Source organism: Camelina sativa, chromosome 3 (assembly GCF_000633955.1).
Source record: "Camelina sativa cultivar DH55 chromosome 3, Cs, whole genome shotgun sequence".
In the NCBI taxonomy this organism is placed as follows: domain Eukaryota; kingdom Viridiplantae; phylum Streptophyta; class Magnoliopsida; order Brassicales; family Brassicaceae; genus Camelina; species Camelina sativa.
The window spans coordinates 1,555,737-1,581,399 of NC_025687.1; the positions used below are offsets into that span (position 1 = coordinate 1,555,737).

Below are 25,663 nucleotides of genomic sequence, written 5' to 3' on the forward strand. Positions count from 1 at the left end.
TAGTACTGCAGACTATAATTCTTCTTCTGATAGGAAGGAACGAAATCACAAGTCGAAGCGATGTAGTGAGAAGTATCTAGATAACCCAAAAGGCTCTAAATGCCATAGACCATCTACCGATATTTCTAATTTATCGCACAAATACAGTAAAAGCTCATTTTGTAGCACAGAAGATTCTCTTCCTGACGGCTTTTTTGATGCTGGACGTGATAGGCCCTTTATGCCTCTTAGTAGATATGAGAAAATTTTGCCTCTTGATTCACGTGAAGTCATACTCTTGGACAGGTAGTTACTATATCACTTTTAGTTATATCGAGTAGAACGATCGTTTATATCTATCCATAAGCTGAAGTTCACTTTGCCCTTTGTTGGTATGTTTAAAGGACGAAAGATGAAGTGTTGGATGCAATTACAGTCTCTGCTCGAGCCTTGGTAGCTAGGTTGAAGAAATTGAACTGTTTAGCTGCAGATGTAGATGAAGCTTCCATCGACAACTTGCAAGTTGCATCGTTTCTTGCCCTTTTCGTATCAGATCACTTTGGGGGAAGTGACAGAACTGCTATTGTTGAAAGAACCCGAAAGGCAGTGTCTGGTACAAACTACCAGAAACCTTTTATCTGCACCTGTTTGACCGGGAACCAAGACGACTTGACTGCTCTCAACAAACAGGTCTCAACTACGGCTGAAGATGTCATTTTGTCTGATGTTTGTGAAAAATCCCTGCGTTCGATTAAGTCCAAGCGGAACTCTATAGTAGTTCCTCTAGGGAAACTGCAATTTGGGATCTGTAGGCACAGGGCCTTGCTCATGAAGGTACTCAATTTTTCTCATGCTTTTGGATTTAATAACTCTTTAGTTTATGTTTAGTTAATTGCTAATATTTGTTTCTTGTATTTTGTTTCTAGTACCTTTGTGATCGCATGGAGCCTCCTGTACCCTGTGAGCTTGTTAGAGGTTATTTGGATTTCATGCCACATGCCTGGAATGTTGTCCCTGTAAAGCAAGATTCCTCATGGGTTCGTATGGTGGTTGATGCTTGCCGTCCTCATGATATCAGGGAAGATACAGATCAAGAATATTTCTGCAGGTATAACATTTTGCGACTTTCTCTTTTTATTAATTTATATCGTCTACGATATTATTTATCACTGTCTGCTAGATTCTTTAATCTTGACTCATTCTCTTTTGATGCATAATGTATTGTATACGAACAAACAAATATTTTACTGTGTTCAATTCTCCGTATAATTGTAAACTTTATCTATATATGACCAATCTCATGAAAATTATTGTTGATTTGAAAATTATAATACGGTGTTGTGTTGAATGACCAATCTCTTTGTTGTATATTCTGATTGCCACAGGTATATTCCCCTTAATCGGCTAAATGAATCCATCTGCACAAAGGAAAATTTGGAACCAGGATGTTCTGTTTCTTCTCTATCAACGGGCAAAGGAGTAGAAAGAGCTAATAGTAGTCTTATCCGATACAAGCTTGGCTCCACTGAAGCAGTTGCAAAGGTTTTGTTTTTTCCTTTGTAGTCTCTATCTGTTTCACAATTAAGTAAATTTAACTGAATAGTTTCTTATTTCATCAGATGCGTACATTAGAGGTTTCTGGAGCTTCCTTAGATGACATTAGGACTTTTGAGTATACTTGCTTAGGAGAAGTACGGATTTTAGGAGCTTTGAAACATGACTGCATTGTGGAGTTATATGGACATGAGATATCTTCCAAGTGGATGACCTCAGAAAATGGAATTGAACATCGACGCATATTGCAATCTTCTATTCTGATGGAACACATAAAAGGCGGATCTCTGAAGGTAACATTCTTTTTCTCAATCCACTGTGGATGTCTTTGTAATATCAATCAAAACCTTCTAAATGGTTTTATTGTACTCAGGGTCACATTGAGAAGCTCTCAGAAGCTGGTAAGCACCATGTTCCGATGGATCTAGCTTTTTCTATAGCAAGAGATATCTCAGGGGCTTTAGTGGAACTGCACTCAAAGGATATAATTCATCGCGACATAAAAAGCGAAAACGTTTTGATCGATCTGGAAAATCAAACTGCAAACGGAGAACCCATTGTGAAGCTTTGTGATTTTGATAGAGCTGTTCCACTTAGGTCTCACTTGCACGGATGCTGTATTGCCCATGTGGGAATACCTCCTCCTAATATCTGTGTCGGTACGCCACGATGGATGTCCCCTGAAGTCTTCAGAGCAATGCACGAACAAAACTTTTACGGACTTGTACGTTCTCCAAACACTGTTTCTTTTGTTCATCTATATTTATCTTTACTCGTCTCCTTGGTTATGAGTTTGCTTCTGTTTTCGCAGGAAGTGGATATCTGGTCATTCGGTTGCTTAATCTTTGAGTTGTTGACTCTACAAAATCCATATTTTGATTTATCCGAGCTTCAGATTCATGAATCACTACAGGTTTGTCTCACTTTCACTTACATGATCAAGATCTTGATAAAATTATGATTTTAACAAGTTTCTTCTATCCTATTCTTGACCAGAATGGCAAAAGACCAAAGCTACCAAAGAAACTAGTGACACTGAGCTCTGAAACAGAGGAAGACGAATCAACTAACAAACTCTGTGAAGAGTTTGACCTAACCGAATCTGACTTGGACACATTGAGATTTCTTATCGACGTGTTTCACCAGTGCACTGAGGAGTCTCCGTTTGATCGTCTAAATGCAGGAGACCTCCATGAAATGATTCTTTTACAGACAAAAAGAGAGTAAATCTCCTAAAGGTAATTCCACTTCTCCGCAAAGCTCAAGCCTTTAAAGGCTTTGAAGCTTAAAAGAGAGAAGATAGAAAAATTTGATCTCAGTCTCTTTAAAGATTAGAATTATGTTGTCAACAATTTGGGTCTAAAAGCTTCATAAGCTTTAAGGGAACCAGAGAACTATATATATAGGTGGTAATTCTTTCTTCTTGTAACCTTGTTTGTTTCTTCATTTTGTAATCCTCACTGTTCTTAGTCTGTATCATTTGATTTGTAGACACTAGACACCATTGTATCATTCTTCTTTTAAGTTTTTAATTTAATAAACAAAGAAACCTTATATATTTAACGATCTTTTCTTGACTCAAATTTTAACTGCGGTTTTCTTGCAAGAATTTTGTTTGAACAACTTTTAAACTCGCTTCGAGCATAAATATACGGATTGAATATATTGATAATATATGTGTGATGTGAATCATATTATACATGAAAGAAAAGAAAAGGAAAAAAAGAAATCGAGAAAAAAACAACTATCGAGATTCCGACGAAGATGTGACTGCACTGACAGGAGATATTCTTGGAACTGGCACGGGAAACTCATGAATTTCATCAATCCATGGATTAGTCTTCTCCTTGGCTGGATTTATAGTTCTCAAAGCTCTCCAGACCGCACTATTACACTTAAAACCCGATCCAAAAGCAATCTGCCAAGTCCTATCTCCTCTCTTGATCCTCCCTTTAGCTTCACTATACGCAAGCTCGTACCAAAGCGAGCTACTCGAAGTATTCCCAAACCGGTTCAAAGTCATCCTCGAAGGCTCCATATGCCACTCAGAAAGATCTAAATTCTTCTCAATCTCATCGAGCACCGCTCTGCCTCCCGCGTGGATGCAGAAGTGCTCGAATGCTAGCTTAAAATCAGGAATGTAAGGTTTGATTTTCTTGACATTGAAGACTTTTCTCGCGACCAGTGTTGCAAAAAAGAGAAGTTGCTCGGACATTGGTAGGACTAGTGGTCCGAGAGTGGTTATGTTCGTTTTGAGAGCTTCTCCGGCGATGGCCATTAGGTTTTTGGAAAGTGAGACACCGATTTGTTTGTTGTCGTTGTTGTCTTCACGTTGGTAAACACAGTTGAAGGCGTTGTCATCAGCTCCTTTGTGTGTACGGACAGTGTGGATGAGTTGATATTTGGAGCGGCGGCGGTCCGAGGAGCGGTTAGAAAGGAGAACTGCGGCGCCGCCCATTCGGAAGATGCAGTTTGAGAGAAGCATTGACCGGTCGTTGCCTAAGTACCAGTTTAGGGTTATGTTCTCTGTGCTTACTACTAGTGCATATGAGTTTGGCTGGACCTGCATGCATATCACAATTGAAATATTAGTACTCTAAACGCATGTAAATATATCATACATATACAAGTATAAAAATATCAAGACTTTTACATATGTGTATGTGTATACGTATGTCAATATTTTTGGAAACTTTATGTGGTTGGTACGTATTATTTTATTTTTACGTTATACTGTTTACAGTTTTGCAATTTTTCAGTGTTATAAATAAAATAATATAGTTGGAAATGAAATAGTATAATGAAACTTGCAGAACACATGCATGGCACCATACGTGAGACCTTACGTGTAATAAGATTATTTATGAAACTTATACTCCTAAAATTGGTGATATTGTTCAACAAACCTTCCCTCGATTAAACATAACTAAGCAAGCAGCCAAGCATGACACGTCACCTATCAATTTGGTATAAATTCGTCCACAGAACAAAATATTATCTATGTATCTGCCCTTATTCTCTCCAGCTTTGTCAAAAAATAATAATAATAATAATGTATGGCGATTCTATATACATTCCGACAGGATCTTACCTACTATCAACTATGCAAAGGCGTCATGACATACCACACTTTGGATTGACCGTAAGATATATGTACTTTAGTGTTAGTAAGTATTATATACACACATACAGTATATAGATAGATTGTATACTAAATACATGCATTAGTACTTGCTATGAAGACAATGTATAATTTTCCAATCATCACAAGTACACGTGCTCATAAAGACGCTAGAGCTCTTACCATGTTCTCATATAAAATCAGCAACCAAAAATTCATATAGATAATGACATGACGTGAAGAAAACTAGAAAGGTCCCAACCTCCCCACCCAAATTAAATTAAAGTTTTCTCTTTGTCACGATATTTTTATTTCATATCAGATGGTTCAATTGATGGCGAACCTTAGTATTAAATAACAATAAAAAGGGTTGTACTTAATTTGTAATGAAATGACTTAATTGAATAAATTTTTACCTGAAGAAGCTGTTTAGCGAGATCAATGGAGATAAGACCGGCACTACAACCCATTCCACCAAGATTATAGCTCAATATATTTCCTCTAAGCTTATATTTATTCACGATCATAGCCGATAGAGAAGGCGTCGGATTAAACAAGCTGCAGTTCACCACAAGTATTCCAATATNAAAAAAAAAAAAAAAAAAAAAAAAAAAAAAAAAAAAGAGAGAGAGGAGATTTAGTGTTCAATATTGTAGAGAAAGAGATAACTTATGGCCTAAAAGTTGGAGTATTATTGAGAATTTATAAGCAAAGAGTTTTAGAAAGAGAACGAGGCAATTTAATAAATGTGTGTATGGTACGTAGTCCCTATGGGTATTGTTGTGGCGGTGAGCTAACTATACATTGATTCCGTTTCGAGTTTTGACCGAAACTGACCACACATGTTTTTCTTTTTAAAAATATACTCATAGTCCACCCTCCATTAAGATGTCTATTGCTCTTCTTCTTCATTTTATTTTGCTTTGATGTGTTATATTTTCAATGTAAGAGTTTAAATTAATTTATCAAATTCATCACTATAATTTTATTTTATCTTGTAAAATCAGTTATAAAATAGGAAAGAATTCGTTCATTCTACTATTTTACGGATAGCTAGTTTATGCATTCCTCAAGGAAAATCGTTTTTATTATTCTCCCAACTGCTAAGGTACTATGAGAAATAATTTGCATACGTGTTATTTTATCCCCCAGTTTACAGGGGGGATGCATGCATTCATTGAAACAATAAGTTGAGATGCATTGACATATATATCTAAAATGATTTTAATGGAAACTATATAAAACTTTATACAAAAAAAAATGGAGCTATATAAAACAGAGTAAAGGTTGACCAAAAAAAAATAAGAGAGTAAGGATAAATTCTAGGAGGTGAAAGATACAACTAACTCCAACTAAAACCTAACTCCAACCAAATTGTTTAATGGGCTCAAAAGTGACTACTTACTGAAATATGTGGGTACTTATTTCTCTATTTCTCAAAAATGTAAGATTTACCTTTATTTGGCAAAAGATGCATGATACGAAATTAGAAATCACTGAAATGTCACTAACATCACAAAGTTTATTATGTATTAGAGACGTGAAAAGGTATAATGCTAATGTAATATCCCTCTGTCCCATTATAAAAGATGTTTAGGAAGTTTTTATGTCACACTAATCGTTTTCATCATCAACACCGTCATCACCATCATTGTGTCTTTAATATCTTTGGTGTCATCAATTTGATTATGATCTTCAGTTTGAAGTTATAGTGATTCTATTATTCGTTACGATTTCTTTGGAAACTATTTCAAAACAGTTCAATGTGAGTTTTTCATTGTGTCCACATTTTTTTTTTTTTTNTTTTTTTTTTTTTTTTTTTTTGCTGTCGTCGTAATTGCCCACACACATCTTATAAATCATAGTTTGCGTGCGTACTGAGATCTGGCATATGTATTAATTATTATAAGATATTGTTGTGAATTTCGTGACGAGAATTGAAAGTTGTGTGGTAAGTCACCCAAACTTTTAGAATACTACTAATTTTAAATGGAAAGGACTATAAATGCCGAAGAACTTCTAACCAAACAGAACTATTTTGGGCAAGAAATGTAATTCGTGGAAGAACCATCTTTATTGCTATATTTATTTATCTATTGTAAATTCTTTACGCTTATTATATTGTATAGCTTACATAAAAAATCTTTTGGCATCAATCAAAGCACAGCATTTAATCATAACGTAAGCTCCTCAACATCCAACTACTTCGTCATTAGTAACATTTACAAGGTTGGCAGACATGTCAATATAGTTAGCAGTTAGGTATCACATTTATCAATTATTCGTATTGACACTAGATTTTTGAACACACAATTTTGTTGGTGCAAGTAACAAAACACTGAATTTTATAATATTTTTAGGTATTGGTTAGTTCAAGCATTTGTGTGTATGTTTTATGTTCAGGTTTTTCGTTTGTTTTATGTCCAGCTAAAATAGTTATATTACATTTATGATTAACAAAACATAACTCTACATTTATAGAAAAAACTAATTCATGACCAACTCTATTGAATACAGGCAGATGTGGTCTGAATAAACACATCCATGGATATTTTATACTCTTTACTAGACACTCCTTAATTGTTTAGATGAGTTTACATAAAATAAATTTTGACTGCTAAAGTTACATGTTCCCAATTGCAAGTGCCTTTGTATCTAAAAATAAATTGAATTTGTGAAATTTCTAATTATAGTAACAAAATCAAATGATATGATCTAAAATTAGCTTAGTATTCAAATTATTTAATGAAATTAGTTTCAAAACCGTAAAAAAAAAATAATAATAATAACAATAATAAAATAATAAAAAATAAAAAAATGAAAGAAAAAAACTTGAAACAAAAATCTAAATGCATAATTTTAAAAATAGAATTATAAAATCTCTACAAAATATATATTTTAAAAAGAATTGGAACCTTTTATGTGAAAAGTGAAAACAAATTGAATTTATGTAATCTCTAACAATAAATGACATGATTCAAAATCTAGTTAGCTTTCATATTATTTGAAACTATTTGTAGTTTCAGAAAAACTGAAAATCCTTAAAAGTAAATTAATAAATATATATATATATATATATATATATATATATATAACTTTTTACTTAACAAATGAAGTTAAAAAAAAATAGATTAGAGACAAGATATAAGAGTGGAATGGGATTCTATTAGAGTTACTGTATAGGGATGAGGATTGGAGGGCCATAGAGGATTTAAGACTGGGTGGATCAAATACCAAAGATGTCTATGCGTGGGACTATTCAAGATCATGACATTATAGTGTCAAGTCTGGATATTGGGTAGTAACTCATGTGCTAAAGAGGAGAAATCAGCCTCAGTCTGGATATGTTATTTCAACAGATTTGGAAGCTGGATCCGCAGCCGAAAATTCATCATTTCATTAGGAAATGTATGAGCAACAATATATTTGTGGCTAGAAACTTCTACCATTGTCACATCTCTAGAGAAGCAAATTGTGTTAGATGTCCCAATGCTAGAGAATCGGTTAATCATCTGCTGTTCACTTGCTCACTGTCCAGACTGGTATGAAAAATCTCTCTAGTTCCAGCTCCTTATGAGGGTGAGTGGTCAAATTCGGTATATGCACCTGTTTTGGGTTTTTAACTTCCAAAAGGAGCACCCCCATAGAGAAGACTCCTCCTTTCTCACTCCCTGGATCTTATAGAGACTATGGAAAAATCGCAATGATCTTTTATATAAGGGAAGGGAGCATGAGGCAAACAGTTTAATCAGAAAGGCTAAAAAGGATGCGGAAGAGTGGAGGCGAAGATTGGAAGCAAGAGGGCAAAAAATTTCAGCGCAATTAACAAGAATTAATTGGATCAACCCACCACAAGGTTGGGTGAAATGCAACTCCAATGGAGTCTGGCCTCGAGATGGGAACACATGTGGTTTAGGGTGGGTTATTAGAAATGAACGAGGGAATACATTATGAATGGGAGCAAGAGCGGTACCAACGACGAGAACTGTACTTGAAATAGAAGTTGAGGCTCTTAGATGGGCGGTGATAAATTTGGTACGTCTCCAAACCCTATGTCATTTTTTGAGTCTGATTCCCAAGCATTGGTAGACCTGTTGAATGGTATTGCTCCAATTGTGCAAGATATTCAGCAGCTTTTTTACTATTTTGACAAGAGGCAGATGATTTTTATTAAGTGTTCTAGTAATTAATGGTGTAGCCGATAAGATGATTTTTATTAAGTGTTCTAGTAATTAATGGTGTAGCCGATAGGATAGCTTAGGAATCACTTTTTCTAGACTTTTTGATCCTAAGTTGTATGCTATTGTGCCAAATTGGTTAAAATCCTTGGTGGATGCAGATATTGTATGATTGCTTTGGTAAATGAAAAAGTTGTTGTTGAAAAAAAAATTTTTTTTTAAATTATAAAAAAAAAAGAGAAGAAAAAGGATGGGATGGAAATTGACCAATTGGATGCGTTTTATTCCATGGGCTGCTCGAAATCCTTTGTTGGTTATGTTGGGCTCTTATAGAGGTCACAAATCAATCGTCCAACCAGTTGGAATAAAAAAATCAAACAACTCATGAAATTTGTAAAGAATCAAAAGTACAAAACCTTAAGCTTGAATAAAGAATCATTCATTTATTAATATTTAAAAAATCTTCTCAAAACTAAACACAAGCTCTGTTTTTCTCCTATGATCATACATCCTTCTTATGATCTATATTTATATAGTTCTAGACTTCTTTTTCTAAAACATTCTAACTTCCTTTTTAGTTTAGGATTACAACTTTTCTTTATCCTAAAGATTCCTAATTCCTTTTAGGATATCTATTCTAGAACTTTCTAGAAGCTTATCCAACAATTTGTAGAAGAGAATTTAAAAATTATAGAAATTGCGAATGAAATATCGACTTTCTCAGTCAATAACTCGTGTTTCTCTGGACTGTGATTCAAAAAAAAAACGATTAGCTGGAATATATATTTATAAACTGATACGGGACTCAAATTTCCTTTTTAAACTCTTCTATTGTTTCCTTTTTTTCTTTACCAATTTCTTTTAAGCGCAGCGTTTTTGCAGTTTCTAGTTTCTAGTTTCTATGAAACGCAGGATTTTCGCCAGTTTCTTTTAAACACAGCGTTTTGAAGTTTCTATAAAACGTAGCGTTTCCCCAATTTTTGTCAAAAACGCACCGTCTGCGAAACTTTTTTAAACTCGCTTCGAGCTAAAATATTACATATGTGAGAGATATTGGGAGAAATATTACATATATTAAATATTATATATGGATTGAAGATATTGGGAGAGATATACATATGTGAATCATTATTATACATATGGAGAAAAAACAACTATCGATGGAGATTCCCGACGAAGATGTCACATTGGAACGGGAAACTCATGAATCTCATCAATCCATGGATTAGTAGTCTTATCCTGGGCGGCTGGATTAATAGTTCTCAAAGCTCTCCAAACCGCACTATTACACTTAAAACCCGCTCCAAGAGCAATCTGCCAAGTCCTATCTCCTCTCTTGATCCTCCCTTTAGCCTCAATATACGCAAGCTCATACCAAAGCGAGCTACTCGAAGTATTCCCATACCTGTTCAAAGTCATCCTCGAAGGCTCCATATGCCACTCAGAAAGATCTAAATTCTTCTCAATCTCATCGAGCAGTGCTCTGCCTCCCGCGTGGATGCAGAAGTGCTCGAATGCTAGCTTGAAATCAGGAATGTAAGGTTTGATTTTCTTGACTTTGAAGACTTTTCTCGCGACCAGTGTTGCGAAATAGAGAATTTGTTCGGACATTGGTAGGACTAGTGGTCCGAGAGTTGTTATGTTCGTTTTGAGAACTTCTCCGGCGATGGCCATTAAGTCTTTGGAAAGATAGGCACCGATTATTTTATTGTTGTCTTCACGTTGGTAAGCACAGCTGAAGGCGTTGTCATCAGCTCCATTGTGTGTACGGACAGTGTGGATGAGTTGATATTTGGAGCGGCGGCGGTCCGAGGAGCGGTTAGAAAGGAGAACTGCGGCGCCGCCCATTCGGAAGAGGCAGTTTGAGAGAAGCATTGATCGCTCTTTGCCTAAGTACGTGTTTAGGGTTATGATCTCTGTGCTCACTACTAGTGCATATGAGTTTGGTTGGACCTGCAGCATGCATATCACAATTCAAATATATATAATGTGGTTCAATTAAATTTTCTCTTTGTCGTGAATGATGAAAATCAAAAATCAAAAAAAAAAAAAATTATCTTTTTCAGTTTGTCACGAGATTCTTATTTCTTATCAGATAGTTGAGTTTTAAATTTGTAATGAAACGACTTCATTGAATAAATAATTACCTGAAGAAGCTGTTTAGCGAGATCAATGGAGATAAGACCAGCACTACAACCCATTCCACCAAGATTATAGCTCAAAATATTTCCTCTAAGCTTATATTTATTCACGATCATAGCCGATAGAGAAGGCGTCGGAGTAAACAAGCTGCAATTCACCACAAGTATTCCAATATCCTTAGGCTTCACACCGGTTTTTTCAAGCACTGCGTCTATAGCTCCAAACATAATCATCTCGGCTTCTTTCCTCGCCTCGGACATGCATGGATTCGGCGGGACACGTAAGAGAGCCTCCGGGATGTAAGTCTTTTGACCAATACCGGAGCGTTCGAGGATCTTTTGTTGGAAAACGAGGGCTTCTTCTGTGAAGATACCGACACGTTGAGCCCGGTCCATGAATGTTTCTCGTGTGCATATAAGAGAAGAGTCAGGTTTGTAACAAGAAAAATCGAGGAGGAAAACTTTGCGAGGACGAGTTGCAAAGTACAGGGTGGTTAGAAAGATAAGAAGAGCGCTGAAGAGAGTGAAAGATAAGAAGTGGGAATTGAGGAGGTGGGTGAATAAGATAGTGAGATCGGAGAGATTGAAGGAGGAGGCTGCGGCGAACAAGGCGGGGAGGAGGAGGATGTAGAAAGCGTTAGAGATTAGGTAATGGTAACCGAGTTTAACGTTTTTGAGGCGTACCGACGAGAGGAAGTTTGGGAGTTTATTGTTTGTTACATTAATGGTATTGTTCATGTGATTCTCTTTCATGGCGGGTCTGTTGGTTTTAAAATGTGATCAAAAGTAATAAGACCAAAAAAGCAAAGAGAGGAGAATTCGTGTTTAATGTAAAGAGAGAGAGATAACTTATGGCCTAAAGAGTTGGAGCATTGTTGAGAATTTATAGAAAGAGAACGAGGCAATTTAATAAGGAGTAGTCCCTATGGTCCTCTTGATATAGAAACAACAAGTTGAAATGCATTGACATATCTAAAATGATTTTATAAATGTGAACTATACAAAACTTTTTAAAAAATAAATTAAAAAATTGGACCTGGTTTAAACAGAGTAATTTAAGGTTGACTCATTACTTTCTATTTTGCCACTGATTCCCCGTGGAGATTTTAAATATTTTTTTTCTTTTTACTTATTTATAAGATTATGTAATTTGAAATATATCCAAGGCATTATCAACTATTTCTTTGATTTTACAAGACCAATGTTTGATTTTATAAAATTAACTTTTGTTTTTTTAACTATCTTATAGATATACGTCTTTCATGTAAATAAATAGAATTTTAATTATTTTCTTCCTTTCTTTTTCTTATTAAAAACAAAATAAGAAAAAGGAAAAGATATATATTTGTTATACAAAATCCCCACCTTTGAAAATACAAAACAAAAAATGATTTTCAAAAGGAAAAGGTATACATTTGTTATAGTTTTATTAAAAAATCTACTTACACATAAAATTTTGGTGGTATAGTTTTATTATATTATTTTTGGTATATTTTCTGTATTAACAAAATTAGTTATTAGATATACTATAAATTTTGTTTGTCATATAATTTATAATGTTTTTTGGTATAGATTTTCTTGTATTTTTTTGTCCTCTAACTTTTTGTTGTTATATTTTGTTTTTGGAAATTATACAAATCATTTCATCTTTTTTATTTATTTTAAAAAAATACATAAAACAAAAAAATTATTATTTTTAGGAAAAAAGAAAAAACATATTTTTCTGAATATTTTTTCGGTCAACGCCAGTAAACACTGGTCATTGTCGGTCAACACTGGTCAACGCGGGATTCCGACCAATCAAACACTGAAATTGAATGTTTATGGTGTTGTACAAATAACCTATGTTTGTTTATGGATGTTCTTATGTGATAACAATAGTTTACGTAGTTAACGGGATATTGATATTGTTTGTATGTGTGGTCATGTGTTGACATATACTGCAATTAGGTGACAATCCTTTTTTCTTATTATTATTCATTACTAATTCAAAAAAAAACACTTAAATGTGAGTTTATCATTGTGTCCACACGTNTTTTTTTTTTTTTTTTTTTTTTTGCAATTGTCGTAATTGACCGCGCTTCTTATAATAATAATTTTTTAAAAATCTTATAAATTATAGTTTGCATGCAGAGATTTGGCATATCTATACTATAATATTATAAGATATTGTTGTGAATTTTGTGATGAAGATTGAAAGGCTATGGATTTTGCACACACAAAAAAAAAAAAAAGATTGAAAGGCTATGGCTATGTAAATTAGAATAGTAAATTATAAATGCCGAAGGCTATGTGATAGCACCCAAAAAACGACGGCCTGATCAAGAGAGCCAAAAGCTGGGTCCGCCCGCCGGAGCTGAGGTTCTAAACAAACAGAACTATTTGGGCAAGATATATGATTCGTGGAAGAACCATCTTTATAATGTCCTTGCTGATTTTTTTCTTTTTACGTACTAGTCCTTCCTTAGGTTGCTCTTGATTATGTTTATTTTTGTTTTTTTATAATTAATTGTAAATTATATTCTTACATATGAGCATCCAGCTAAATAGCTGGTTATAAAGGGTCCGTCAAAAATTCCATTCGCATCAATCAAAGCGCAGTATTTAATTGTAACGTAAGCCCCTCACACATGCACCCAACTACTTGTTTAATTAGTAACATTTACAAGGTTGGGTTTAATATAGTTAGTAGTTAGGTATCATTTATCAGTTATTCATTTTGACAATAAATTTTTGGGCACGCAATGTTGTTGGTGCAGTTGTAATGACATAAATTAAAAGGAATTTTGCACCCATACGCACTTTCTCTCAAATTATTAATACTCACACCTACTTTCTACTACTCATATACTTTTATCAAGTTTAATTACATATTACTCCTCACTTCTTATAATCCCTTCTATTTTTTCTCCCTCTTTCTATCTCTCTCTTTCTCGATTATTCAACCAAACAATACATCTTCTTTTTCATTGTTTTGCTTTTGCTCATCCATTTTTGCTCATCCATTGAAAGAGAAAAGGTTATTTACGTTTCTCTCTCTTTCTCTCTCACATTCTTTTTCTAAAGTTTTTAAAAACCATTCCAATAATGGTGGAAATCTAGAGAAGGTGAAATCTTTAGATATTTTTCATTATCACTTTAAATTATATGAAATTCGATCTGGGTTATCCATTTGGATAAATTTGACAAATAATGTATCCACAAATTGTTATCCATGTGGACAAATATCGTATCCATTTGTCGTTGAACATTTGTTCAATGATAAGTAGATAGTCAATTGCAGTATTGTTAATAGATAGTTACTTGTGTTTCTTCCTACAAAATAGAAGTAATACACATCAATTCAGGTGATTATGACAACGTATCCATATCGAAACATATGGGGTTATAGTGCAATTTGTGGATTCGATATTTGTCCACATGAATAACTATTTATGGATACATTATTTGTCAAAAATATAGCAATATGTATTTTAAAATGTAAAAAATATATAATCATAACATATTGTATATATAATTTGTTTTATGATAACCATTTAAAGTGTTAATAACAAAAAAGAGAAAAATGAAGAAAATGAGGAGAGAAAGAGGAGAACGGCAAAATTGTCTAACTAACAATGACACTTAAACTAAAAACTTAACAAAGTATACCAAGTTTGTAAAGTGGGTGTGGGTTCAACTAGTGAGTGTGAGAGCAATTAACCCTAAATTAAAATACTAATTTATAACACGTTTAAGTTGTGGTTGTTTCAAGTAATTGTGTATGATTATGTTGGCCCACATCTTAATATGGTTACTACAGTTGCACCGACAGTATTGCTTGTTCAAAAATCTAGTGCCAATACGAATCAGTGATACCTAACTGAGCACACGTATCATCTATGATCTATCAATAATGATTTGTAGTAACAAAAAGCTGATTTTTATATATACACACTTTAGGTATTGAAAGTTTCAAGCATTTGTGTATGTTTATTATGTTCAGGTTTTTCGTTTGTTTTACGGGAAAAATGTCAAAAAAAACCCGAAGTTATTTTTGTTGAGAGATTTAATACATAATTATTTTAGATTGGAATAAAAATACACCAAATAATAAAAACGAATCATTTAAAACACAAAATATTCAGTGTTATTATTTTCATACTTAATTAGGAGTACTTAATAACACTAATTATTTTGAGTTTTAAATGACACATTTTTATTATTTGATGTAAATTTTTATTTTAATCCAAAATAATTGGATATTAAACGTATAAATAAAAATAAATTTGATTTTTTTTTCCATTTTTCCAATTATTATATATGTCTAGCTATTATCTATATTAACATTTTTGAAATACATTTTGGTTTATGCTCTTTAAATTTTAATTATTTATTTTTTTATTTTACAACATTAACCCCTAAAGAAATTCCATAAATAACATTCCAGAGAAACTCAAATACTAAACTTTCTTAAATTGACCAACATTTGTTACATTTATTTAAAATATTAACAACATCTATACATTCAGATTTTTCCAAAAACAATTCTACCCATTAAAGTTTTAACTCATTAAATCTCTAAAACTATTTTTATAGATGCTAGAATCTCTCAAATTTAAATGATATATCACAAATTTTCTATAACAATAGTTTACAATCTCAATTATATTAACATTAATAAATTTCCTAAACTGAAAATCAAATCTATATATACACATTTTTGAAGTATATTTTGGGTTCTACTCTCTTAATTTTGCTTATTTAAAAATTTAGTCCCTACAAAATTGCATTAAAAACAATAAGTAAAATATGGTAAATTGACAAAATCAATTTTTTTATAGAAACTACTTAATTCTACTTAAATACCTTATTAATAGCAAATTTCTTTTCTATATATGTGTTCCAAAATAATAATAAAAAATAGAAAATCAATCATTAAACTGTATACACTGAAAAATAAATAATCTGTTAAATTAAATAATTAAATATCAAACAAAACAATAATAGTATTATTTTAAATAAATAAAACAGTTAATTATTCTGATTAATTATACATTATACAAACAGTTATAATTCATAATTTTAATGTTTTATCCTGATAAAATTATAATACTTTAAAAATAATTGTATCACTAAATATAAAAATTTAAAAATTTAAAATATATAATTTTATTACTAAATTAAATACCGCTAAAATTAAACATCATTATAAATAAAATTAAATAATTTTCCCGTGATGTAACACGGGTTAAATTCTAGTTAATATTATATTAGTAGTGTTATACTCTACAAACGCAAACGCGGATAATACATAATAATTTTACATTTATAATTAAGAAGAAACAATGAAGGGCTCATCGTGTGGTTGCAAAAAGCGAAAAAGCATCAGCATCATCATCTTTTGTTATGTTCAGTCTTTTGTGAATATTATGTTTTGAACCCACGCGTATATTTGATATATTTTAATGAAAACCAATGTTTTTAAATCCGATTCGGGAAGCAAACCGGAAAGCCTTCCGGGTCACCGGGTCACTGGGTCGATCCGGTCCGACCGTGGGTCAAAAGTTTACTGAATTTCAATACATATTATTCTTATATATGTATATTTTGGTTTTATTAATTTTTTTTTTGACATTAGTTTTATTTTAAAACATAATTATAAATTTCTATACATAATTATGTAAAATCCAAACGAAAATAGAGATTGGTGTTTACAGGAAAAAAAAAAAAAACGTGAGATTGGAAGGTGAAAAGAAAATCACAATAGAAATAAAAGAATAAACAATTTTCAGTTTAAAAATATATGTTGTCTCACATCGAAAGATGGAGGAAAGAGTACATAATTGCTTTACTATATTAGTTGCTTTACTATATTAGTTGGTACTTAAATATATGTTGCATCACTATCTCTAAACACGTGTAAGTTAAAATTTTTAGTGCTTGGAATTAACCCAAACCGCCGGTTCAACCGCCAGTTAGCCGGTTTTAGCTGGGTTTTTCTGGTTATGTGTGGGTTTTTAGCATAATCCAAACTGGGATACCTTCCGGTTCACGGTTAAATTGGTTTGACTGGTCTGTCCGGTCTGGGTTTCAAAACATTGATGAAAACTATATATGATTGATGACGGTAGTAAAATATTATCTTATAAAAAATTTAAATTAGTATTAAGAAAAAAAATAAATTTCAGATACACAATTTTTTTTAATATAAAAATCAGTTGTGTTATAAAATCAAATCTGATAAAAAAAAAAATTATGAATTTAACTCGACATCCAGGCGACAAATTAAACTGATGACCCCACATATCCTAAACCATTTCTTTGACCACCAGAAAAACAAAACAATTTTATCATCATGAATTTAACTCGTTTTTATATTTAATTGATCGTTACCACCTATATTTTCGTGTTTTTATTCAATGTTTTTTTATTCTTCATATTCTTTCTTTCTTGTCATTTCTATTGTCAAATTTTGTGGTAATCGTCATCATTACTTTTTCCGTCTGGTTCTTCGCTATACTCTTTTTCTTCTTCATCTTCGTCAACTTCTTCACTTTCTTCTACTAAAAAACATTTTTTTAGACTATCACACAACTTGTTAATCCATCAAACTGCAAGAACATAATCTTTTCTTTTCTCATAAAAATAAAAAATAAGATAAAAATAAAAAATTAATGAAAAAATATCAACTTATCTATAAAATCATACACAAAAATATGTTTTACAGCTCATAAGAAATAAAAAACACAAACATAGATAAATAAGATAATTTCTATTTGACATAAATATTTATAATATTTTAAACTTTTAAAAGGTTTCGAAATATAAATTTTGAACCTTTGAAAAAATTTCAATATTTATAATATTTTAAACTTTTAAAATTTAGAAATTATAATATTTTAAACTTTTTAAAAGCTAAGAACTTTTAAAAGTTTCAATATTTATACTTTTAAAAAGTTTCAATATTTATAATATTTTAAACTTTTAGAATTTAAAAATTATAATATTTAAAAACTTTTTAAAAGCTAAGAAATTTTAAAAGTTTCAGTATTTATAATATTAAAACTTTTAAATTTTTAAATATTATAATTTATTTTGAAACTTTTTAAAGTTTTAATATGATCAAATAAAAAACCTGATCAAACCGAATATACTTTTAAACTTGGACGCCTGATAAATCAACTTTTAAAATTTAGAAATTATAACATTTAAAACTTTTTAAAAGCTAAGAACCGTTAAAAGTTTCAATATTTAAAATATTTAAACTTTTAAAAAGTTTCAATATTTATAATATTTTAAAATTTTAGAATTTAAAAATTATAATATTTAAAAACTTTTTAAAAGCTAAACACTTTTAAATTTAATTTTTTTAAATATTATAATTTATTTTTTGAAACTTTTAAAATTTTTTATTTGATCAAATAAAAAACCGGATCAAACCGAATATACTTTTAAACTTGGACGCCTGACTCATTCGTTGTTAGAAGCATATTAATCTTATTTATATTGGTTATGAACTATTGTCTAAAAAAATTTCTAGCCAACGTGAGATATTGTGCATAGTTCTTTTATTTGCATAAATTTAAAATTTTCCTTTTTCCATAAAATTCTGGAAATTTAAAAAATGTCAATGAATAACATGTTAAATAACCATTGTTTAAAATAATTGTTAATATAGAAAATTTTGGAGATTTTAAAAAAATATTAATTAGTGAAGTAACTAATCTAAACGCCTTAACATCTTATAACTCCTTACTTTTTATTAGTATACATTTGGGAATCATAAAATTAAAATAGCTCATGAAAATTGAAAATAAAAAATTGAAGTAGATAATTGGATTTGGGAAAACAGAGAAATTGTGCGATTCTCACTCGTGTTTCTGGATTGTGTGATACCAAAAACGATTAGACAGAGAGAGAGAGAAGAGAGACCTGGTGGTATGGGAAATTTCGTGAAACGGAAACGTTTTGCAGTTTTTTTTTTTTTTTTTCTGATACGCACGAAAGAAACCGTATGTATTGTATAGTCTAGTAGTAGTTGTAATGGTGGTGACTTCGCTGCTAGTTTCCAAGGTTTGGTATCTACTTCGGCGATGGCGCACGGCGGATATGCCAAGCTGAGGGTAGCGGAGCATAACACGACGGCAGGAAGTAGTCGGAGATCAAAGGGACTTCGTGTGGAGAAGAAACCGAAGAATTCGTCTCTCAAAAATCGCAAATTCGTTCAATCGGCCGCATGATTCGTAAAGTAATGACCACTCTCTTCTTCTCTTCAGGCGAAATTAGGGTTTATGGTTGCCTTCTCCGGCCTTTTTGTCGGGAACTTGTTTCTGATTTTTAGATTAGAGATAATGATTTTGATGTATGCGATGATGATGTGTGTTCAATACAATTGGCTCTAGGATCTTCCACCTGAAGTAAGGGGGAGGCTCTAGGAAAGAAGTTGGATGATCTGAAGAAGCAACAAGATATACATAGCTGTTGAACGCATAATCTTCCTAAGAAACCGAAATATCAGATTCTTTGGTGAGAGAGATCATAGCATGTTATCTTTTTATGCATTGGATTGTTTTGTTTTCCCCCTGATTGATTTGGTTTGATCTGAAATCTTTCTTTGTGTAGAGCGGAGAAAGATTGAAAGGAGAGTATACGACAGTCTTGAGAAGTTACAACGGAATGGTCATGTGCAAGATGCAGAGATTGGTGGCCAACTCCATAAACTCAAAGAAGACCGTGAATATGTTAGGGTAAGCATCTTATACAAATCCAAATCTAGTTTCCTCTGTTAGTGGTAAGAATAGACACATTGTTCTTTTGCACAGTTTCTTCAGAGTGTTATCTTGTTTTCTGCTAATTTTCCTGCTAATTGTCCTAGTTATTCAGTAGAATGATTCAGTTTAAATGCTACTGACATCTTGCTCTGTGCAATTCAGTTCTTCCCCAAGAGTGAGAAGTATGTACCTCTATTTAGTGGAGGTGATGATTTACAAGTATCTGATCGGAGAAATAAATTGCGGAAGCAAATCAAAGCCAATATAATTAATGCTGCTGCTAGTGGGAAAGAGTTGGAAGGTATTGATGATATGTAGCGATGTTTATGTGGTGCTCTTTTCCCTTTACTTTCTGTATAAAACTGGGGCAGTATGCTTTTTTCGTAGTTGCATGCATTCTGACCTTCTGTTTTCTCTTGAAATAATGCTGGTTATGTTACGGTATCTATTATCTGATTTTTTTTTTTTTTTTTGAGTGGAAAACAGAGACAGGGAGCGAAGATGATGCGCTATTGGACCTGAGTGATGATGACTTCTTTGTCAACGGAAGTTCAAGTGACGAAGCAGATGCGGACGATGGGTGGACTGATAAAAGCACCAAGTACGCCTTGTAACCATGTGCAATAGTTTCTGTACACCTCAATACTATTAATTGTAGTTTATTGACTATATTAGTGTATAACATGGGAGATGAAGACAAAGTCAACAAAACTAGTATTCTAGTGTATACACCTCTGAATTCCATTAAGCTATTATTCTTGTGCAATACGTTGATTCTTGACTTTTTTTTCTTTCCCAGGGAGCCGGTTTCTAGTGCTTTTGGCAGAGCAATATCGAGCATGTCCAGTGATGAAAGAAATCAGGTACAGTGCAAAAGTACTCACAATCTTGTTGTTTTGCATGATACTGGGGGGACTTTAATACGCCGGAAAAAGTCAGAAACTTTACATGTTCAGTTTCGGCGTGATCAAAGTATATGAAACTGCTGAAGTGTTAAATGTTACTGAAGTTAGTATTTGGTTAATGATTCCTTTTGTTTTATTGTAGAAGCTGTACACTACTAGGGTTTTAATGCCACCACAACTGTCAAGGTTTGCATCAGCATCTCGTATGTATTCATCTGTGGAGAGGAATGAGATGCCTTTCTCCAGCAACACTTCACGTAGAAGAAGCCAGTATTCACATGCTGCCATCATGAAGTGTTCTTCTACGTGAAGTGTTGCTGGAGAACCTATCAATTCGAAAGGCTTAACTCATGATGATGACCCGCCTTGTCGTACACTCTCTGAATATAGATATGTTTTTATGTGACAGATAGATAGGTTCTGCTGTTTTTGGCCAATGATATAAACCCTTAACCTTTGGCTAAACGTGTTTCTCCCTTGAGATAAGCAATTTATAGTTCTGTTATGTGTTCAGATTGAGTTTAAAACCAATTAATGGGACTGATCCAATCCAACAACAATCTGATCTCAGATTGAGAACCAAAACAGAAAAATGGGTCTTGCTTGAAAATCTCTACTAATCGATGAGAACACAAAACAGATTGCTACAACCAGTAGCAGTAGAAGAACTCAACAATCTGCATAACACATAACCAAAGGCTACAGACAACCTTTTGCCCTGCTTTCCGAAACAAAATGTAATAAGGATCCAGTTTCAAGTGCTTAAGACCATTAAGCATGTCTACATTTGAATTTTACCGATGAGGTAAAACTAGGCAATGACTTGGATTCAGTCCGATGAACATAGATCTCTCCCGCCAATCCGACAACCCGAGCACAAACAGAGATTGCTCTTGCCCTAGAGAAACTCTGTTTTCTTCAGGTTCTTGTGTCCCTTTTAGGTTTCTTGAAGCTTTATCTCATACAACGCAGCCTAAACCTTTAGCTTCTGATCCTTTCATGATCCTTAGTCTCTTGCAAGTACACACAAACATCCTGCAACAACAAACAAATCCATAAGAACACGTTACAAATTGTGGTTTCTGATATGTTTCTTTTTTTGTGAAATTGTTTTTTGACAGATCTATGGAAGACTTACTCCCATGGAACATCTCCAACGAGCATCCAGTCACCATCTTTGTCTTCATAAGTGGGCACAAAGTCTAAACCTTTATATCCTTCTCTCTGAAAATACTCTCCCACAGAGAATTTGAACATCACTTCTAAAGCTTTGAGCAATTCTGAGTATCCTTTGTAACAACTCGGATCTATTTTCCTCAAGTATGGTGCACCATCCATACTTACTTTCACATAGCTTCCTTGAACCTCATGATCAGTTTCATTCTTCCTTGTCTGAACGTTGTTCTTCCTGTAAGATCTAACTGGTGGCCATCCAACAATCTGAGCCCTGCAATAAGGAAGAAGGCACTGTCAATAAGTCTTTTTCTTGACCAGATCAGATCCAGAGAATTTGTGTGTTTAAAACTCACTTTCGAGGAGGAGATGTTTCGGTTTTCCTCGTTGATGATTCAATTTCATTCTCGGAACCACTTGGTAATGCTCTCTTGTTGCTGTTATTACAGCAAGAAACTATCTCTTTTTCTTCACATACATTGTCTGTTCCTGGTAATCCAAGTCTCAGCTCAGTTTCCTTGAGGTTAATAAACTCATCCATATTAACTCTCTTCTGATTCTTCAAGAGTGCGGGAGAAAGAAAAACAAAGCTTTGGTTATATTGCTTTGGGGAGACGAGAGAGAGATAGAGAAGTTGATAATGATGTAGATGAAGATGAGGCTTCGTGGAAACTGAGTGTTTTATAGAAGTTAAAAAGATAGATTGATAGAGAAGAAACTGTATTTTGAATTAAGGACGAAGGACAAAAAAAGCTAAGCTTGTCGGTAGCGGTAACAGCAACTTTGAGGCAAAAGTGTGTCCCATCCTCTTGGGACATTAATTAAGTGGACACACTTTCTCTTTCTCCCATCTGTCCAAAGCCAAAAACAAAAATCTTTACATTTTTCTTCGCACTCTTTTAATACAGACGGTCAAGACTGCAGATCAAATCTTTCCTCCCCACCACCACATGTGGTATGCCATATGCATATGTCTCCTCTTTCAATAGTGATCTTTTTTGGATGACCAGTTGAGTACACTGACTTCAGAGATTTACTTATTTTTTCAATAACTCTCTATATATGCAATTGTAGCTTGTATTCAGTAATATTTGATCATGGATATTGAGTTTCATTGGCTCTAGAACGAAAGTTTAAACCTTTTTGATTTTCTCTGCTTCAAAAAGAGATACTTTGGGTGCTGAAGAGCCAAAAGCAGAGCTAACGTGACAAAATCTATCATCCTTCTTTACTGGGTTTTGTTAAAGCTCACAACTTTTGTCTTCTGTCACTTAACGATCATGATCACCACACACGTATATATCAATCTGAAACAAAACTGAGAGCATCACGACAAGACATTCAACTAGCTCAAGGCTTAGTTAATTGTCAGTAACATCATAATGGGGTCTTGTAGTTTTGGTTTGGAAACTGAGATCTTCAACAGATTATCTCTCTGTCTTTGTTCATGTTACAGCGTGCGTTTATATTGGTTGTATTCTACTTAATTATATGGAGCTCTTACCTCCTAGTGTAGATGTTACACGTCTTTGGTAGAACCTAATCGAATTGAACTGGATCTAAGTTTGGTTAAAATTGTTGTTTTTTCATAGCCGAGGGTTTGCACTGTGCATGCATGGTTTCCGAAATTGAAGTCCTACTGCCAGCCACCCATGCCAAGATTTACTACCATCTACCAATATTATATTTTTGTATTAGAACAAAAAAAAATATGTATTGAAGTAAGAGTGTTGACTTGAAAATATTGACGAAAACAGTTGCAAAAAAAAAAAAAAAATCATTAAAATTAGTGGTGATTACAAAATGCAAACCAGTATACATGATACATCACGCATTGATTTCGGTACGGTGTGAGAAACATTCTCTTCTTGGTTCACTCATAAAGAAGATATATAATAAAGATTCGTTTTTATGACACGAAAGGCTCATACAAATCTAAATTATATTAATTGTATTTTAAAATTTATGAATAGGAACTTCTCTGTTTTTTTGCTATCAAGACAAAAAAAAGAATAGAACTTTTCTGCGTTAACTTTTTACTGGCCATCTAAATTATCTAAACGAAACATTTAAATGACTATGTGAGTAAACTTAAAAAGTAAAACAAAAGCGTACGTAATGTGAGTAAACTTAAATTATGTATATGTTTGTTGTCTTTCCATATATATAAATAATATATAAATAATTGAAGACTTTTTTTTTTTGGGTAGGAATCAAAGACTTTTTTTAGGCATGAATATCCGCAAGCTTTTGCTATTTAATAAGTTGCAATTTTCGCACTCATTTTATGCCGTTTTTTTTTTTGTATAGCCTACAGTACTTTGCAATTTAATTAACTGATCAAATACCAAAAAACTCGCTGAAGTAGAAGAAAATTAAAAATTATATTAAAATTCGGTACAAAAGATTATCACAATAATAAGATGAGAAAGAGTATACTTTTTTTTTTTGCATTACGAAAACAACTTCAAATCGTAATAAATTGCAATAGCCAAAGAAGTGAGTGATGATACGTTCTATAATTGTATCTGCCGACATGATCATCATGAGACGACATGTCACTCAAATATTTGCTTGCCCTACCAGAAAAGTAGAAGATCTCAAGCTACCACATCTTCAACCGTACACGTGTAAACAATCCTATAAAGATGCCTTTCAGCCGCGCTAAGCTAATCAATAATGTTTGTTTATAAAAACACTCTAAACCCGCGGCAAGTTTTTTAAGATTGTGGTTTAACTTAAACCAAGACTGCGTTAAAAAGCTCTTCTGATGATGATATGAGTAAGTTTTAGCAACACATATACAGTACTAATTGCTTTGGTTTTGGTTTGGTCCAAATTCGAAAGTTCAGAATATTTATTTATTTAAGTTTTATAATCTCTATGGTAATAATAACAATAATGCTATACGACATCCAACACGTTTTCTCTTTAATTGGACAAGAAGAGTAATTAAATGGGCTGGGCCGCTACAATTTGGATTTTTATTTCTCTTTGACGGCGTTCTGGACCACTTCAATCTAACTTAACCACCTCTTTTTGCATTCTATATAAAGAAGTCAAACTTTACAATCTTCTTATCCACAAATAATTACTTTTATTTTGCTCTAAGTTAGGTTCGTAAACTAACCTCGGGTTTCCTCATTATTTCGTGGGATCTGTTTCTTACTATTTTATTTTTTTGATATTTCTTTAGGAAAATTCCAAGCCAATCTTCAACTCTCTCGATATCTCAAAATACGAGAAAAAAAAAAAAAAAGTTTTGGTCTTTCCTTTATTTTTTTTTTAGAAAGAGTTAAATTCATATGTACATCTCATTTTTACAAAATAGTGAAATACTTTGTATCGATTTTAGTTTAAAATAACAGAAATTGGAAACTGACGTTGATGGCAAAATTAGTCCGACTCTGTTTATAGTATGCATGATACTATACTGGTCTAGACTTTAGACTTTAATTTCGATTTGGTCATAGGATATTATATTAAATGATAAATAAGCTAAAAGTTTTGATAACAGGAACGGAATGAATACTCTCACGGTCTCACCCATATGATTTTGATATTGTTCCACAGTTATTTTTAATTTTGGACCAAAATATTAGTAAAAAGGTTAATTTAATAACAGTACTATTTGAACTGAATTTAACACTATTTAATTTGGGTCAACTGATTTTCTTAACGTTTCTGTAAATTATTGCATGAAGATATATGTTATATTTTTGCTAATTATTTTACCTTCAAAGATTATATAGGCCAAAGTATTTTATGAGTTAAACATAATTTGCTTGTCAAAATATATTAGAATTATTTGGACAAAGAGAATAAATATCTTTACTGGTCAAATGTAATCAATAAAGCG

At 32.6% G+C, this 25,663-nt stretch overlaps 2 protein-coding genes and 2 pseudogenes across 3 annotated transcripts in view; 2 read left to right on the top strand and 2 right to left on the bottom strand.

The window, feature by feature from the left end:
- The window catches only part of LOC104778554, a 4,737-nt gene extending 1,707 nt beyond the window's left edge, over window positions 1–3,030 (top strand). The window contains exons 4-11 of the mRNA XM_010503008.2: window positions 4–285; window positions 384–813; window positions 906–1,087; window positions 1,365–1,521; window positions 1,599–1,826; window positions 1,907–2,257; window positions 2,345–2,446; window positions 2,530–3,030. Coding sequence (XP_010501310.1) covers window positions 4–285; window positions 384–813; window positions 906–1,087; window positions 1,365–1,521; window positions 1,599–1,826; window positions 1,907–2,257; window positions 2,345–2,446; window positions 2,530–2,760 — 1,963 coding nt within the window. The 3' untranslated portion in view covers window positions 2,761–3,030. The remainder of the gene's footprint in view (window positions 1–3; window positions 286–383; window positions 814–905; window positions 1,088–1,364; window positions 1,522–1,598; window positions 1,827–1,906; window positions 2,258–2,344; window positions 2,447–2,529) is intronic.
- Window positions 3,170–11,841, bottom strand: LOC104761831 (3-ketoacyl-CoA synthase 2-like). 2 transcript variants are annotated; one of them, XM_010484971.2, is made up of 3 exons: window positions 11,133–11,841; window positions 5,071–5,223; window positions 3,170–4,096 (listed from the first exon to the last, which is right to left on the bottom strand). In XM_010484971.2, exons 1-3 carry the CDS (start codon window positions 11,724–11,726, stop codon window positions 3,278–3,280), a joined length of 1,566 nt encoding a protein of 521 aa, XP_010483273.1. In that variant the 5' UTR covers window positions 11,727–11,841; the 3' UTR covers window positions 3,170–3,277. The 2 variants fall into 2 exon arrangements, with proteins under 2 accessions (XP_010483273.1, XP_010483281.1); XM_010484979.1 differs by lacking the exons at window positions 3,170–4,096; window positions 5,071–5,223 and adding an exon at window positions 9,832–10,785 and having other exon boundaries at window positions 10,980–11,841.
- On the top strand, window positions 18,754–21,142 carry LOC104761845 (annotated as a pseudogene).
- LOC104761855 lies at window positions 21,225–24,949 on the bottom strand (annotated as a pseudogene).

Bases quoted from the DNA above. Each gene is read 5' to 3' on its own strand.
- LOC104761831 (XM_010484971.2), bottom strand. From the start codon at position 11,726: ATGAAAGAGAATCACATGAACAATACCATTAATGTAACAAACAATAAA. The intron at 5,224-11,132 runs GTGAATTGCAGC...GGAATACTTGTG, and splicing joins AGGATATTGGAATACTTGTG to GTGAACTGCAGCTTGTTTAA. The intron at 4,097-5,070 runs GTAAAAATTTAT...ATATGCATGCAG, and splicing joins TCGCTAAACAGCTTCTTCAG to GTCCAGCCAAACTCATATGC.